At 40.3% G+C, this 16,811-nt stretch overlaps 1 protein-coding gene across 1 annotated transcript in view; it reads right to left on the reverse strand.

Moving 5' to 3' along the window:
* LOC105345050 (uncharacterized) overlaps positions 1-16,811 on the reverse strand; it is an 86,432-nt gene that overhangs the window by 57,134 nt on the left and 12,487 nt on the right. The window contains exons 9-34 of the mRNA XM_011453028.4: positions 12,433-12,549; positions 11,827-12,039; positions 11,438-11,584; positions 11,138-11,309; positions 10,636-10,914; positions 10,212-10,340; positions 9,828-10,012; positions 9,246-9,482; positions 7,928-8,233; positions 7,453-7,659; positions 7,101-7,238; positions 6,703-6,867; positions 5,880-6,029; positions 5,656-5,757; positions 5,293-5,434; positions 4,796-4,935; positions 4,245-4,465; positions 3,846-4,038; positions 3,576-3,758; positions 3,171-3,368; positions 2,703-2,916; positions 2,237-2,586; positions 1,774-2,004; positions 1,361-1,504; positions 876-1,044; positions 345-520 (exon numbers count right to left, since the gene is read on the reverse strand). Coding sequence (XP_011451330.3) covers positions 345-520; positions 876-1,044; positions 1,361-1,504; positions 1,774-2,004; positions 2,237-2,586; positions 2,703-2,916; positions 3,171-3,368; positions 3,576-3,758; positions 3,846-4,038; positions 4,245-4,465; positions 4,796-4,935; positions 5,293-5,434; positions 5,656-5,757; positions 5,880-6,029; positions 6,703-6,867; positions 7,101-7,238; positions 7,453-7,659; positions 7,928-8,233; positions 9,246-9,482; positions 9,828-10,012; positions 10,212-10,340; positions 10,636-10,914; positions 11,138-11,309; positions 11,438-11,584; positions 11,827-12,039; positions 12,433-12,549 — 4,908 coding nt within the window. The remainder of the gene's footprint in view (positions 1-344; positions 521-875; positions 1,045-1,360; positions 1,505-1,773; positions 2,005-2,236; positions 2,587-2,702; positions 2,917-3,170; positions 3,369-3,575; positions 3,759-3,845; positions 4,039-4,244; positions 4,466-4,795; positions 4,936-5,292; positions 5,435-5,655; positions 5,758-5,879; positions 6,030-6,702; positions 6,868-7,100; positions 7,239-7,452; positions 7,660-7,927; positions 8,234-9,245; positions 9,483-9,827; positions 10,013-10,211; positions 10,341-10,635; positions 10,915-11,137; positions 11,310-11,437; positions 11,585-11,826; positions 12,040-12,432; positions 12,550-16,811) is intronic.

The following is a 16,811-nucleotide window of genomic DNA, read 5'->3' on the forward strand; positions in this document are numbered from 1 at the left end:
AACTGAAGATACAAAAAATGCTTTAAACTGGACGATTTTTGTTTATTGAAATCAATTGCTTTTTGTCAGATGAAAAAGTGTACGCTTACCAAAAATTAAACTCAAAATTGAAAATTCTGTTTTTTGAAGCTTTGTTTTACAAAAATATCAAAAAATATTTTGAACTTCAAAATAGAATTCAGTGACTGCATAGTATTTTAAATTATCAGTGATCGAAATCTTAATCAGTTTCCTCATGAACAGCTCCAAAAAAAGCATAACAAACTGATCCAATAGCCAATGTAAATTGTTTATCCTGGTATACGACCATTCTTATACTGTCTCTAACTGTGTGAACCTTTCACCTGCGGGACACTCGTCCCCCCATGTTTGGTTGACCGGGGCACTCTCTGGCGATCCCCCACTACAGTAGAACCCAGCATCACACTGACTTCCTGTCGCGGTCATGTTGGTCTCCGGGCAGAAAGTTCCTGGATTACAGGGGTCACAGGTAGAGAGGGCGGTCAGCTTCCAGCTGTCTCTGTATATAGGGTAAATAATACGTGAACATTTCTGTGTGGAAGATCTGATTTATTGGATTTGTATGTCCATAACATCTTTCATACACCATTGCACACAAATCTGGTTTACACATTGTTTTCACAATAAGATTTTAATTTGGAGATAAAGAGAATTTTACATTGCACATGAATCTGTTCTACATGTACAGTATATAGTTTTCACTCTGCAAAGTATTAATTGTGAGATACATTGTATATCTTTGACAAAATGTGAAGGTATAAAATAATTGTTTAGGGTAAACTGAAAAGAAAACTGACAGAGAATAATAACCCTAATTTAACCCTGGTAACGTCTTTGTTAGTACAGTTCCTTACCCATAGGTTCCGGAGGGGCAGGGTGTTGGGATCTCACTCCCCTCGGGGCAGTAGTGGCCTTTGGGACAGATTCCTAGGATAGCACTGTCATCAACTAGAGGTGTCCTTGTACCTGATCCGTATCTAGACCAGTGTCCAGCACTTATTAGTCCAGTGTAGTTGGTCAGTCCTGAAACAGAATATAACAGGGGTCACTGACTATATACTATAAGCATGGAACTTGGAGTTGAAATGTTGACAATATTTCTTAAAACAACAGATCAACAGAAAAAAATTACCACCATGATGACAGAAGGTAAAACAAGCAGTTAAATTCTGTTTCCATTGATTAACTTCCACAAAAATTACCTTCACTTTAACCATTCAATATAACATTGAAAAAAATCACAATTCACCACAGATTTGTACTGTAGTCTTGCAAATCTATCCAATCATCCATTACCTTATCATGCCTAGATCAAGTTTAGAAGCGGTCAGTCACTTACCAGTGGTCTCGCAGTATTTGCCGGCCAGACACTGAGTACAGTTACCCTCCTCTGTCAGTCCCATCTGTCCCCCAAACGTCCCCACGGGACAGGGCGTGCCCTGGGAGATAGGAATCAGTACGGTACTAGCCACACAGTAGTAACCTAAGATCAAGGAAATCACAACGCAGTCAGAAAACCTCACACATTTTCATGGAATTGACCAATAAAATAGGAAATAAATTGTCAATTTCAGAATATATTCTTAAGTTGAGTTTTGGATAAATGTGCTGGTAAAATAGAAAATATTAGGAATTTTATTTCCATTGCAGTGAAGTTACAATCAAATTTACTTGTAAATTATTTTAAAAATAGAATTTTGAGTATTTATTCTTTATCAGCAATGTAATCTCGCCATTGCCTTGGTTACTCACCGAGTGGACAAAGAGCGGGCTCTGACCCTGGACTACATAAGAATCCCGCCATACACAGCTGACAGTCTGACATCCCCGTACTGTTGGCATGGTAACCAATGGAACAAGTTTTGGGCGTGTCTGACCCTGCCTTACACACGTGATGCTGGGGACAGATGTTACCTGTCACATTGTCCACGGGGTCAGGGATCCAGGCCCCACCGGTACAGTAGTAACCAGCGGAACACTCCCCTACAATAACACAATTCATACCTCAAGCTCCAAATTGTAAAACAGTAGAGAACTATTCTAAAACAATAACCACACACTGAAATAAAACACATTTAAGTTGTTTATAAATCTTTAAGAGAGAATGATCCATAAAGTACATGTATTTGTTGATGGATCCTAACACGTGTAGTAAATGTCTAAACTAAGACAGTGACAAAATAGTGGATAAGGAGCTATAGGAAATAGAGCTGACCTGTGACCTCAGTTAGAGCTGTTCCGTTACAGTATTTCCCGGGGTCACATGATTTACAGGAGGCCGTCTCTGAGGTGCCACTCCTGTCTGGGTTGTATGTTCCCCGAGGACAGGGCACCATGACTGAGGTGCCCTCTGGGCAGTAATAGCCCGGGTGACAGGTGTCTCCCCACAGGATGGCGGTCTTGTTACCCGACGTGTCGTTGTTGTAGACCGGGTCGTTGTACAAGGCCAGGCCGTAACAGATGTGTCCGGCCTTACACATGCCCGTCACCTCCGTCGCCCCACGGTTCTGGCAGTAGCGACCCGGGGGGCAGGGCTCACAGTCACTGATGTTGGTTCGGTGGGTTCTAGCAAAAAATATCATTTTGTCAGGTACATTATTATGTTTATCATACTCGGGCACAAATAACAGCACAAATAACAATGAAGTGAATAAGCAGATTTCCACTTTAAGAGAACTTACAAGTTGGAGTAATATCCAGGTTCACATGACGTGGGGACGTAGCTTCCGTTTCCGCAGTATGATCCGGCTGGACAAGCGGTTCTGTTGGTCATACCTTTGTCTGGACAATAGAAACCTGGTGGACACTCAAAGCACTCAGCGTAACCGTTGTACGGCATGTACGTCCCTATCTCGCACTCATACTGAGCCATAGAGCCATTGGGAGCGAAGTGACCTAAAATATCAAATATGGTTATTAACGTCATTAATTTCGCAATTTATCTTTTTTTAATCTCATTTTAATTCAACAATAAGCTACAGCACTGTAAAAATTAACCTTAAATTGAATAGAAACTTTAATTTATAAATCATAAAATATATCAGACTTATTTCTAAAAATGTTGGTCATCAACTAATTATTAACATAACCTGCACTGTTCTTTTAACTTTGTTTATACTGACACTTAACAGAAGCAGTTATGTACTTACCTGGGTCAGTGATGTGTTGTATGGGGGTTTTGGCAGCACCTGTACAGTAGTACCCTCCCCAGCAGGCCCCTGTGGGAGCCCCACCAGCCACAGAGGAACAATAGTACCCAGCGTCACAATCAAAACACTCATAGTTGTTGACCGCCCCTGACACATTACTGTAGGTTCCCAGGGGGCAGGGCTCAGCAACATACGACCCTGTCGAATATACATAGAGAATATGCAACACGTTTGGGGGACTTTATGAAATATGAACAATAAAATTGTACAGATATCTATAATGTGTCTTTCATTAAAGTTTACCTGACATCTTAATGAAGTTTTTCAAGTTTAAAGAAATGTGATAAGAAATCCAATAGACTGTAAGATGATTATCTAATACATATTAATAGATTTGACCCTGACCTGAGACACAGAATCCTCCTCTGGGACAGAGCTCTCCGGTCGTACCATCAGTGGGGGCAGAGGTGGAGGCTCCAGAATAACAGAGATATCCAGGGTCACAGGGAGCCCGGGGCTGTAGGAGACCAGGTGCATCACAGTACCAGCCAGGGTCACACGGAGGGCACTCGGTCAAGGTCGTCAGTACTGTCAACACAAAAATCATGTCTTAACAGCTGTAAACCACAAGACATGCACAAAGTTCTGACAGATCATACAAGACAGCAGACTTACATGATGTGTTTCCGTATCTACCAATAGGGCAAGGTTCTGGTTTGAAGGAGCCTGCTACACAGTACGACCCACGGGGACAGTCTGTGGGGGTGCTGGAGGCTAGCGGGCAGTAGTAGCCCGCGGGACAGGTCTGACAGCTGCCCACATCAGGGGTGGCTGTCACGTTGGTGTAAGTTCCCTCTGGGCAGGGCACCTGTTACAGAAAAAGGTCAAAGGTCAGCTATCTTTGTTTAAATAGACTTTTATGCACCAGATGAAAAAAATATTCATTTAAATAAAATTAACATGGACATCGTTAAAACATTAGGTTTTATTCTTTTTATTGGCTCTTGCTAAGCGTATCAGGTAATAAAAGAAATAATCAATGAACCAGTGTAAGATGTTGACACAGATAAATACCTGTCTAGCTCCGTAAGATCCGATGGTTGGAGGATGAAGACCGTAGGGATTGGTGAAGTTTGTGGGGCAGTAGTAGCCGGTCTCACAGGGCCCTGACTCTGTGGATGACCCCTCCAGACAGTAGTAACCGGCCTGACAGGGTTCACAGTGGGTGTCCACATCGTACGCCTTCACCGTTTTTCTGATGGTTCCTGTGGGACACTTCAGCTCCTCCACAGTACCTGGGGAGGGGAAACATACATGTTAACAACCGGAGCGGTATAACATCACACAATCTCGTTTAAGAATTTTTTTCCCAATCATAAAATGATACTGGAAAAAAATCAATTTCAAATGTATGATTTAAAATATTTTTTGAATTGTTCGGATAGGAAAGACGATAATGAATAAATTGAAGAAAATAATTATTTTCCCCATAGAATTCTTTTTAAATTATATACCCTGAATCATTTATGACAATACATGTTGCATTGTACATATGATAAATTCCATTGATGTTTAGATTGGAGAACAATAGCTTGTGAGTTGTCCCTCCGTAGTTCTCTACTCACCCTCAGGACAGTATCTGCCCACGGAGCAGTCTGTGGCGTCCGGTTCCTTGGTCAGGCCAGCCAGACAGTAGCGCCCGGGGGGACACTTCTTGGTGTTGACCATGGCTTCCTCCGATGTCGAAGAGTTGTCACAGTAGTGTCTAGATGAATATATCAATATAATATTCAAATCTACGTAAAGCTCAAACTCAAAATTGTTTTTAATAAACATTCTACAGTAAAACAAGGTTATAACGAAGTGGCAGGGATGGCGATTTTGCTTTCATTAAAATTTATTATATCCATCAGTTTACAACAAGATAGTAATATAGTCATCGAGAATGAAAATCACTTCGCTGCAAGCGTCAATTCATTATAAGCGTATTCACTATAACCGTCTTTCATTGTATAATATTCAAATTATCAATAACAGACAGGTCTAAAATGACTCTGAAGAAAAAATGTTTTTTTTAAAAAGTAATTCTGAGGAAAAACAAAATTCAAGTTTTGAAACTGACCCTATTCGACACGTTTCACAGACTTCCTGCCCTGGTTTGGAGTAGTACCCCACGGTACAGTCATATGGATAAATTGTCCCCAGGGGACACGAAAATCCTCCTGGGCAGGTGATGCACTCAAATTGTCTCTTGGCAGGGGCACCTGCAGGAAATTAAAAGTAATCAGAGGTAACAAAAATCAACTGTTATAGAGGAATTTCAACATCAGTATTAATTCAATATATTAAATGTTTACAGATGTCTCTTACTTGGAAAAAAATTCTAATATATGAATTGTTAACTGTAAGAACTGCAAATACTAACTGTTATCACTCCAAGATCATTCAATTATCAACACTGTTATTGTAGAGAACAAAATAGTACCTGGTCCAACCAGAGCTTGACTTGTCTGGTTCACTCCGTATGGCATGTAGGTACCAGCTTTACATTTTACGGGCGCAGAAACCGAAAACTCACAATAATGACCTAAAAAGAATTCAAGGAAAACATTTTCAGTTTTACTCTCAACAAATCACATTTCAAGGTAGGAAAATGGAAGCGCATTAAATGGCTGTTTCATGTTTACACATTATCCTTTATCATCTTACCTTGCCAGCAGTTTTTACACTGGGCTTCCTCATAGAGTCCCTCAATATCATTATACGTTCCATTTGGACATCCGTACTCTGTTGCCGCAGTTGTTCCGTTGGGACAGTAGTACCCACGAGGGCAGGTGCCATGAGTGGTGCTGAGACCACCTTTTTAAAAATAAAATACATAATATTTACATCTAGTACATTTGTTCTGTCATCAGTGGCATCTATATCTTCAAGTGTCTTTAACTGTGATTACACTACAGATCAAATTTTGACATATAGATCAATGCTTTCATCAACAACGCTTATGACATTCCCTGGGACGTAAACAAGGCGTACATTATTATACATAATAAAAATAAAGTAATTAAAAATGTCAATAATAAATATTAAATTGAACAATTGGTGAAAATTATTTAAATGTAGCCAGTTGTCGAAATAAGCCAAGCTTGGGACCTTGTTATTGATATATTTATTATACAGAATAAACCTGAAATTTTGTAACTTAACGAATAACACAGAATAGACACAAATGACAAGACAATTATACACAGACAAACATACACATTAGACAATGAAATCAAACAGTAATATTACAATTTAGAATGAACTTTAATTTATTACATTAATTCTTACAAACTCTTTAAACTTTCATTCATAAACACTCACTCTCCACACCTATACAAATCAAACACGTACGCTAGCGCTGTAATTTAATATACAAACAATATAACTGGTAACATAAATATATAAGTACTGGTAATAAGGTATCAGCAGTGAGTACTTTGATCAAAGCCTCATCCACTTTAGAATTCTCCCCCCGATCTAGTTTTACCTTCACAGTAGGATCCCTGGGGACAGGTGTAGCACTGGGCGGCCTCATACAAGTCTGCTCGGTCCGAATACGTCCCAGCAGGGCAGGGGAATTTCTCTGGGGAGGGGGACTGCAATGGACAGTAGTATCCCGGCCAGCATGGCTTTGGGGGGTTGGTGGAGTTGTCTGCAAATATAAATGGTCATTCTTGAAAAATTTATTGTATTAAAAATGCATTTAATTCAAAATTTGCCCTCTTTGTCCTGATTAATTTAAGGTACTCACTTTATATGAATTTTCCTCATTACTTTTGTCTATTTAACATTATTACTCTCAATAGTTCTGATCATTTAGAGCTAATCTGCCCCATTCACACAATTTGCCTTCATTTAACCATTCACATTATTGCCCTCACTTACTTGTTCCCCATTCGCAATATTTGCCCTCTGGACAGGCATCACACTGGTCAGCTGATGACAGGTTGGTTTTGTCACTGTACGTCCCTGGTATACATGGGTACTGGTCATCCGCAATGGTTCCAAGTGGACAGTAGTAACCTTTAATTCAAAAAATATTATAATGAATACCCCTTCCAATATCAATATAAACTGCTAATCTTCTTAAATTATCTGATTTTGCTTACACTGACGGGGAAGAAGATATATGTAGCATTTAAACACAACAAAAAGGAAAAATTTAATTGTGTGGTTCAAGCACCACTGCTTGGTATTGGTAAGACTACTTTCTAAGCTACTACTCTCAGGTACTGACCTGGTTTACAGGGTACCACCGAGGCTGTGTGGTTAATCTCCGGACAGGCGAAACCTATATCACACTTGTGACAGTTGAGCGGGTGGCCAGTGTTGGCGTCAGGGTTGTAGGTTCCAGGCTGACAGGGGGTGGGGGCCGTAGTCGGCTGTGACTCTGTGCCCCCGGGGCAGTAAAACCCAGCCGGACACTGAATACATTGCGTCTCGTCTGAAAAAAAAATGAAAATTTTGTAAGTATAGTACTATTCCTCTGCTTATTTTAGGTACTTTTTATTTGGAAGATTTTGCAAGGATCAGATCATATTATCCAAGAATATTAATCAGCTAATGTACAGATTAAATCCCTGTCAACTGATTGCATAAAATTATGATTATTGAATACAATGTACCAAGAGAACAAATGATGGAAGATATTTTATAAATCAAACTTCTCTTCAGTAAAACAGTGAAAATGAATTTTAATTAGAATGACATACTGTCAAATCCAAGGTCTGGTCCGTAAGTTCCAACAGGGCAGGGATGTTGAAACCCTGAGGACTGTCCCCCTGTGCAGTAGAATCCTCTGGGACAGTCTATGCCTGTGTCTGAGGTCCCCTTGGGGCAGTACTTGGCAGATGGACATGGGAGACAAGCAGTGTCACTGGTGGAGTTCTGCTCCGGATTGTAGGATCCACCAGCGCAGGGGAACTGGGTGCCGACTGTGGTTCCCTGGAGACAGTAGTGGCCCGTGGGACAGGGGTACTGGGTGTAGGAGGTTTCACCTGGGCCAGGGCAGTAGTAACCTGATCGGATAAGACAGCATTGTAAAAGAAAATAGACTAAGATCTAGTTGTATGTACATGTGGTAACAATTAAAGTATCAATGACAAATCAAACATATGAAACCTTTTATCTGTAAATAAATTTTAACAATCTAAATTATCAACTATTCAACTATCAAATGGACCATCATTAAAACAAGATATCTGTGAGCCAATGCTCACTAGTGATACCCCCGCTCTAATGTGAATATGCAAAATAAGCAAAGTCGACATATAACAGAAAGCTGGCATCCGATTGGTACAGAAATATATCCCACAATATGGTATGCCTAAACAAATAGTGTGTTAAAATTTCAAGCATCTGCGATAAAAAGCTGCTGAGAAATCTTTGAAAAATATTTGTTTGAAAATTTTTGCTAAAAATAAACAAAGTTGTCATGTAACAGGAAATTGACATCTGATTGGTACAAAATTATATCCCACAATATGGCATGCCTATACAAATATTGTGTAAAAACTTCAAGCATCTGCGATAAATAGTTGCTGAGAAATCTTTGACGACAATTTGTTTGAAAATTTTTGGTTAAAAAATAAGCAAAGTCGTCATTTAACAGGAAGTTAACGTCCGATTGGTACAAAAATATATCCCACGATATGGCATGCCTTAACAAACACTGTGTAAAAATTTCAAGCATCTGCGATAAATAGTTGCTGAGATAAATGCGACAGAAATTTTTGTTACGGACGGACAGACAGACACACAAGGGTAAAACAGTATACCCCCTCTCCTTCGGAGCGGGGGTATAATAATGTGATTATAAAAAGTAATAGCTCAAAAACGCCAAAAGTGCCAAGGGAAAGAACTTTTTATTGACTGCCTACATATTTTTAAATAGAGGAACAATATCTCTTTCAACATTTGATAAAACTATTTTTTCTTGACAAAGCAGTTAACTAATAGTAATTAATGATAAGCCTGTCATTTCAAACTAAGAGGAATTTTGGGATATTGCCTGTTTTGACCTTGACCTACCTGGTGGACATAGGACACATGCCGTCGAGTCGATGGATCCATTGAATTGATTGTACGTCCCGGCAGGACATCGAAAGAAGGTCTTCCCATCACACCATCCCCCGGCCTGACAGATGTCTGCCGAGGGGGTGGAGTTGGTGGAGCCCATGGAGCAGGTATAGCCTGGGTCACAAGGCAGACAGGCAGTGGCGCCACCTGTAGAGTAAGACCCCGCTGGACACTCTGATTTTCTCGAAACTACCAAAAAAAAAGACAAAAAGATGTACTGTAAAAGTTAACACTTTTTCAGCATGTTGTACTGTAGTTTTATCATTAACATTCCTTGTTAACATTATGCATGGATTTAGAATTATACTGTTTCTAGGAGAAGTCAATTTCTAGACAATGTTCCATATAAAAATACATGTTGTTATAAATCTCGTTTTGATGAACATTCAATTTTATTGATAAACTCAACAGTGAAATACACAAAAAATGGTATTCAACAAATATTGATGAAACCACAATGAGCATATCAGTAGTTGAGCAGTGTTTGATTTGTCCTTTGTTCCTGATGAAATGTTAGTATTGTGAGATTCTTACATTCTGGTTCTGGGCAGTAATAGCCCGGGTCACATGCTGTACAGTTGGTGGAGCCCGCTGGGCTTATGAAGCCTGGGGGACACAGGGTCTGGCCCTCGTAGGTGTTTGGACACCTATACCCCTCGTCACACATGGTACACGCCTTCTGTCCCCCAAGAGAGTAGTAGCCAGGCTGACAGGGTGTTCTGTAAAAAATCAACAAAATCAACTACGATACTTAAATGGTTCAGAAATTAAATCAAAATCAATGAGTATGGCTATAGTGTTACATTAAATCAGAATGTTTACAGTGAAAATAGGGTGAACAATTTATTCAAACTTTTCAGTGTAAAAATACACAGTGTAAAATTAAATCAATTTTTTAAAAAATAACGTTGTACTGACGAGCTGTTGGTGGCGGAGTCAGGACACTCGTATCCCGAAAGACAGGTGATGCAGGAAGTCTGGTTGCCGACGGAGTACGTCCCGTCCTCACACGGAATCTGGGTATTCTTGTTGGTCGTGGGACATGCACTGAGAGAAAAACATAAAATTGAAACTGCTTGCTAGCAACAATCAATTAATACATCTATGAGCCCATAAGATTCAAATGGTTGATATCTTAATTGAATCCCTGTATTATGTATTAATTCTACATGTACTTTTCTCACTATATCAAACATGTACTTTATGTACTATCCCCAAGTGTGTATGATGTATCTGGTAGATATTTTATCCCTCTTTGCATGATATTCTATCTATGAAATACTGTTCTAACTGAATCAGGCAGAAGTGTTATCCCCCTTTGAGTGATGTACAATGTACTTACAATCCTGCGGGGCATGGTGTACACTCTGTGGCTTTGGTCAGTGAGTAGGTGCCTGGGAGACACTGGATCTGCTGGGAGGAGTTAGTCGTGGAACAGGCATACCCTGCAGGACAGTCCACACAGGTCGACGACCCAGCCACGGAGTAGGTCCCCGGGAGACAGGTCTGGATCCCTGTACCGTCAGCGTTCGGACACACCTCTCCTGGGGTACACTTGGTACAGGACGAGGAATTACCCAAGGAGTATGTCCCTCCTGGACAAGGAATCTCATTGGACGAGCTGGGAAAGAGAAAATTGACATATAAACATAAAGCTAATTTGCACATACACTGAGAAAATCAGTATGTGAACATTTAGAAAATTGATAATGGTAAAGGCATAAACATAGAGAAAATTGTCAGGTGAATTTAGAGAAAATCAACAAAGAAAATTTTCTTCAAATGCCTTGTGTAAATATTTTTATTTGTAAGACCGTGTTGGATTCATTGTGTACAACACTTACCTAGTACTAGGACAGTAACTGCCGGCGGAGCATGCTGTACAGGTCATGGAACCAGCAATGGAGTAGGAACCAGCATGACAGGCGTAGTTCTTGGTGGCGTCTGTGTTGTCAGGACAGGCATAGCCCGCCGGGCACTGAGAGCATTCTGTCTGCCCAGGGCTGCTCAGGTAGCCTGAAGGTTTCAAAATTATGAATTAAATACTGTTAATTAACAAAGTTTTTCAAGAATTATTGAAATTTGCTAGTGGCTACTGAATATCAGCATCTATAACTCGACACGACAGGAGGAAATGTAGGTACCTGCTGAGCAGGGGGTGGGGGCAGCAGTAGTCAGTGGACACATGGACCCGCCCGGGCATAGCGTGCACGCTGAGGTTGATCCGTTGATGTTGTATTCTCCTGGGTTACATGCATTCGGTGAGGCCGCAGGATTTGTACACTCGTAACCTAAAGAAACAGATAAAGATTTCCTTGAGAGATATTATTCACAAAATTCTATTTAGACACAATGTTTCTATTTCACATTCTACAAAATTACATTAAAATTACATGTATCAAAAACAGTGCATTTGAAACTTTTTATTTCCCTTGTTTATAAAGAGACATTTCACATTCTCATTATCATCTATCCAGAAGGTCCAACTATTTGGGTCATTAATTATAACTGCCTCGATCCTGGACAGACTTACCAGCTGGACAGTAGGAGCAGGCAGTGGCCATCCCCAGAGAGTAGGTCCCACTTGGACAGTCTGTCTCCGCTGTCTTGGAGCAGTATTTCCCGGCAGGACACACAGTACAAGCTATCTGTTTGGTTGAGGACCAGAATCCGTCCGGACAATCGGTCTGCAAGGCAGATCCCTGGGGACAGTACTTCCCAGCGGAGCAGTCGGTACAGGTGATCACTGGTCAAAAGAGGAGATTGCAGTTATCATATATTTACTGTAAAAATCATGTAGAAAAATAACTTGGATTATAAATATACAAATCTTTTCATAGCTTACTTTATATTTGATGGCTGGAAAAAAATTACTTCTTTATATCTAATACACATACTTAATTACATGTATAACCAACTTCCTTTTTTTTGCAATTTTTACTGTACTGCATTTATACATGTAACTAATATATAAATTTTCCCACATGAAACCTGTTCCAAAACACAGACTTCATAAGTTAAATGTACTGGTAGTCTTGAAAATCAGAGAGTCTTTAGTCATAAGTTTGCCTCTAAAAGAATTGAAATCCAAAAGTCCTAACAACTGATAGTGATTAATGATGAATGAAGTCCAGCCTACCTCCTGCAGCGCTATATTGGCCGGGATCACACTGTACAGGGGTGGCATCTGGGGTGGGGCAGGAGTAGCCCACAGGACAGTCTGTACAAGATGTGGCTCCCTCAGCTGAGTACTGGGCTATGTATCAAACATAGATAATATCAATATAAATAGTATGTATATTACTGCATATTTCAGAAACAGGTAGACAGCACAAATGAACTGAGAACAATACATGTGTTACCCCAGTCCTGATGCTAAAAACAAGAAGAGGAGAATTCTGTTGTTACATTTATTTGGCGGGTTTCAGCAGATATCAGAGTTAAAACCTATCACAAACAATCACTGAATTTGTAAACAATCAACTCAATTTGTCTAGGGGATCTACAAAATAAACTGACTAGAATAAAAGACTAGAATAAATGGATAACTTACTGATATATTCATATAAACTGTCTTAATCAATTTTAACAATCGTGTCGTTATGTCTGAGGATTTAAACTAGTAGCAATACACAAAATATGGAGCCTCTCGTGTTTGTGTACATTTATCTCAAACCGGAAACAGTTTACGCAAGCTAAAACCTAAACCTACACGATAAAACTCACTAAATTCCGGAACATATTTACCATGTACAATTTCAAGAAAAATATTAAAGTAATCTTTACCACTAAATTTCCCGTATCTACCCTATTGATATAATGTACATATTCATTGAAAATACTTTTATAATAACCAATTACTGCTCTTTAACTAGATCGATAGACACGTGACTAGGTACATATACATGTGCTACCTTCGCAAAATGCATCTTAAAAGGTACAAAATGTTTTACAACCATTCTATTGACATGCATGTTTACATATAAACATATTGTCAATCAAGAAAATAGTAATGAACATGGATTGAGGTTATAAAACCAGTTTCTTACCTAAAAACAAGAAGAGGAGAATTCTGTTGTTACATTTATTTGGCGGGTTTCAGCAGATATAAGAGTTAAAACCCATCACCCCGTATTCCGGACTTCCACGCTGGAGTTATCTCCCTTGCTACATTACATATCAATCAACAAAAAAAGGGGGGGTGGCTGAAACCCCCAATAACTACCCGTCACACACTCCCCTTCAAAACTGAATGTCGCCCCGACATTTACAAAATAAAACACTGAAAATCAAATTTGTTGTCATGACAATCAAAATCACAATTATTCAACTGACCTATGTCATTCAATTTGTAACATATGTTCTAGTCTACACACCAAATATGTTTACAATTGGCCAAATTGCAAACGGAGACTTTAAAGAAACAAAGATATGAAACTAAAACACTGAGGTTACAATTCAGAGTAGTACATACTACTTAAAACAGTCTCTTTCATCACCATGTTAATTCTTTAAAACACACTGATAGTAGTAAATACTACTTGAACAGTCTTTATCATCACAAAGTGCAGTCTCTGTATAAACAGAAAATTAAAACACAACTTTACACAAATATCTCGCAGTCCACTTTTAGGGTTTGTACAAACGATGGTTTTCCCAGTTGGTCATATGTGAGTTTCCTGGGAACTTTAGTTGCCCTTCTTGGTCTGTACCTGTGGTCTTCGGTTCCACTGGAGCCGCTGTTACCCGGGGTATTTGTTTCCACTAGTTCGTCATGCAAATATGGATCTTCCCCACCATCCAGACCACTTGAACTATGAGCTGACTGGAAACTATCCGCTGAACTGTGTGAAATCAACACAGGTTCCACGGGGTTGTCTGTAGGATTCCTCACTTCAACAACTGAATCTGAAGAGTCACTTCCTGTCCTGCACTGCTGCGGAGTGAATGGTTTGGCATTCGGATTTAGAGGGATTTCAGTAATCTCAATGAATCCATCAGAATCTGAGGAACTACTGTCAGCGTCATAGACTGGGACGTCTTGTTTGCTGGGTTTTTTTGGTCTGCAGGATTTCCTGTCGTTATCCATGGACTCTATTGGTAGAGAGTTGCACTGTCTCAGGAGGTTCCTGTGAAGTCGCCTTATTCCACCCTGTCCGGATCTCTTCCTCACTTCATAAACTGGTGTCTCCTCATTCACCTGCTTCACAACAACATATATATCCTGCTCCCAGAATGATCTTAACTTTCCAGGACCTCCCTTCTCTAAAAGGTTCTTCACTAAGACGTGGTCTCCTGGATGTAACCGTGCACTCAAAAGTCCTTTGTCATGTTGTTGTTTTCCTTTTTCAGTCATTCTTCCTGCTTGTTGCGATGCCAATTTGTAAACCTCTTCCATGCGGTCTCTCCACTGAGCCACATATTGGGAATAGGTCTGTTTTCTAGTCGGTTGTTGCAGGTCTGGAAATACCAAGTCAATGGGTAATGTGGGGTGTCGCCCAAACATTAGAAAGAATGGTGAATAACCTGTGGTTTCATTCTTCGTGCAGTTGTAGGCATTAACAACTTTATTCAGATGTGATTTCCAATCCAGTTTCCAAGATGGCTCTAAAGTCCTCAACATCTGTAATAGCGTCCTATTAAAGCGTTCCACTTGTCCATTCCCCTGTGGGTGGTACGGTGTGGTACGAGAGCCTTTGACCCCACAAATTCTTTGCATCTCAAAGAAAAATCTGTTCTCAAATTCACGTCCTTGATCATGGTGTAATCTGCTTGGCATCCCAAATTTTAGCACAAAGTCGTTGAAGACCCTCTCTGCAGCAGTTTTTCCCGACTTGTTCCTTGTAGCATACACCTGTGCAAAGCGGGTATAATGGTCCATCACAACAAGTATATACTCAAAACCACCCTTGCAGCGCTCTAAATGGAGAAAATCAATTGACACAAGTTCTAACGGACAAGTGCTGGTAATTGGCTGCAGTGCTGCTTTGCGTTGGACATGAGGCTTTTTGTCCTTGATGCACTGACACTCCTGAGTGACATACCGCTCTATCTCGGAACTCATATGAGCCCAATAGAACCGATCCCTCACACAGCTCAAAACTCTTTCAGCTCCTAAATGTCCTAAATCATTATGTAAATGCTTCAGAACTAGTTTCCGAAAACATTTCGGTAGCACTACCTGTTGAATTATTCCCTCTCGTGGGTATGAAATTTCTCTTCTCAACAGTCCATTCTCTACTTTCAATTTGGCCCATTCACGCAGTAGGCACTTTGCAGCTGGGCTCCATCCCTTTGTTACTTGCTTGGTAGGTTTTTCCCCCTTCTGAACCCAGAGTAGGACTGTACCTATGTCTTCATCATTGCGCTGTTCCTTTGCCAGAGTACTGTTGTCAATGATAGGTAGGGATGCCCCCTGAATCAACTGCTCTTCTACTGCTTCAGCCTCCTTGACAGGTGTGCTAATGCTGCTACAGGTAGGCTCATCTAGTCTCACTGCTGACACAATGGCATCAATTGTATCTGGAGAACACCTTTCGGTAAACTGAGATACATCAAGTGGCATGCGGCTGAGTCCATCGGCGTCACAGTTTCTCACACCTGGCTTATAATGGATGTGAAATCGAAAATCTGCCAACATGGACACCCACCTTAATCTAGTAGCATCCAACTTTGGGGCCGTAAAAATATATCGTAAAGGGTTATAGTCACTGTACACTTCGAAGTGAGGAGCGTAATATAAATAATCACGAAATCGTTCAGTGACGGCCCACTTGAGTGCGAGGAATTCTAATTTCCCTGAGTGTAGATGGTAGTTCTGTTCAGCAGGCGTCAACGTCCTGGATGCGTATGCGACTACTGCTAACTTTCCATGGTCCTGCTTCTGGTAGAGAATCGCTCCCAAGCCCATTTGTGATGCATCAATATGTAGAGTGTATGGTCTATCAAAGTCAGGGTATGTCATCACTGGTGGGTGGAGTAGGATGTCAATGAGCTCTTCCAAGATGTTCTGATGTTGAGTCGTCCAAGTAATGTGCACTGATGACCCCTTCTGTCCGGATGTCTGTGACTTCATTTTCTTCTGTTTTTTATTGGATTGAGTTGGGACGTTCTCATTCCTCAACAAATCATAAATGGGTTTAGCTCTGCGAGAGAAGTTGGGTATATAACTCCTGTAATAACCAATAAAACCCATTATTTTTCTTACATCTCCAACTGTTTTAGGTCTCTGATCCTTCAACTTTATTACTGCCTCTTGGTCTGTAGGGTCTACAGTATGTCCTTGCGTGGTGACTAGGTGACCTAGGTAACGTATCTGCTTTTGAAACAGGTGGCATTTACTAGGTTTCAGTTTCAAACCCTTTTCCCTTATACGAGTCAACACGCACTTCAAGTCATTCAAATGGGATTCAAATGAATTACTGTAAACCAGTATATCATCCAAATATGGTAGACAACATTTGTCCCTCAATCCCTCAAGAGCTTCATTCATGTAGGCTTGGAAAATTCCTGGAGCAC

The sequence above is a fragment of the Magallana gigas genome, chromosome 2, assembly GCF_963853765.1.
Source record: "Magallana gigas chromosome 2, xbMagGiga1.1, whole genome shotgun sequence".
In the NCBI taxonomy this organism is placed as follows: Eukaryota; Metazoa; Mollusca; class Bivalvia; order Ostreida; family Ostreidae; genus Magallana; species Magallana gigas.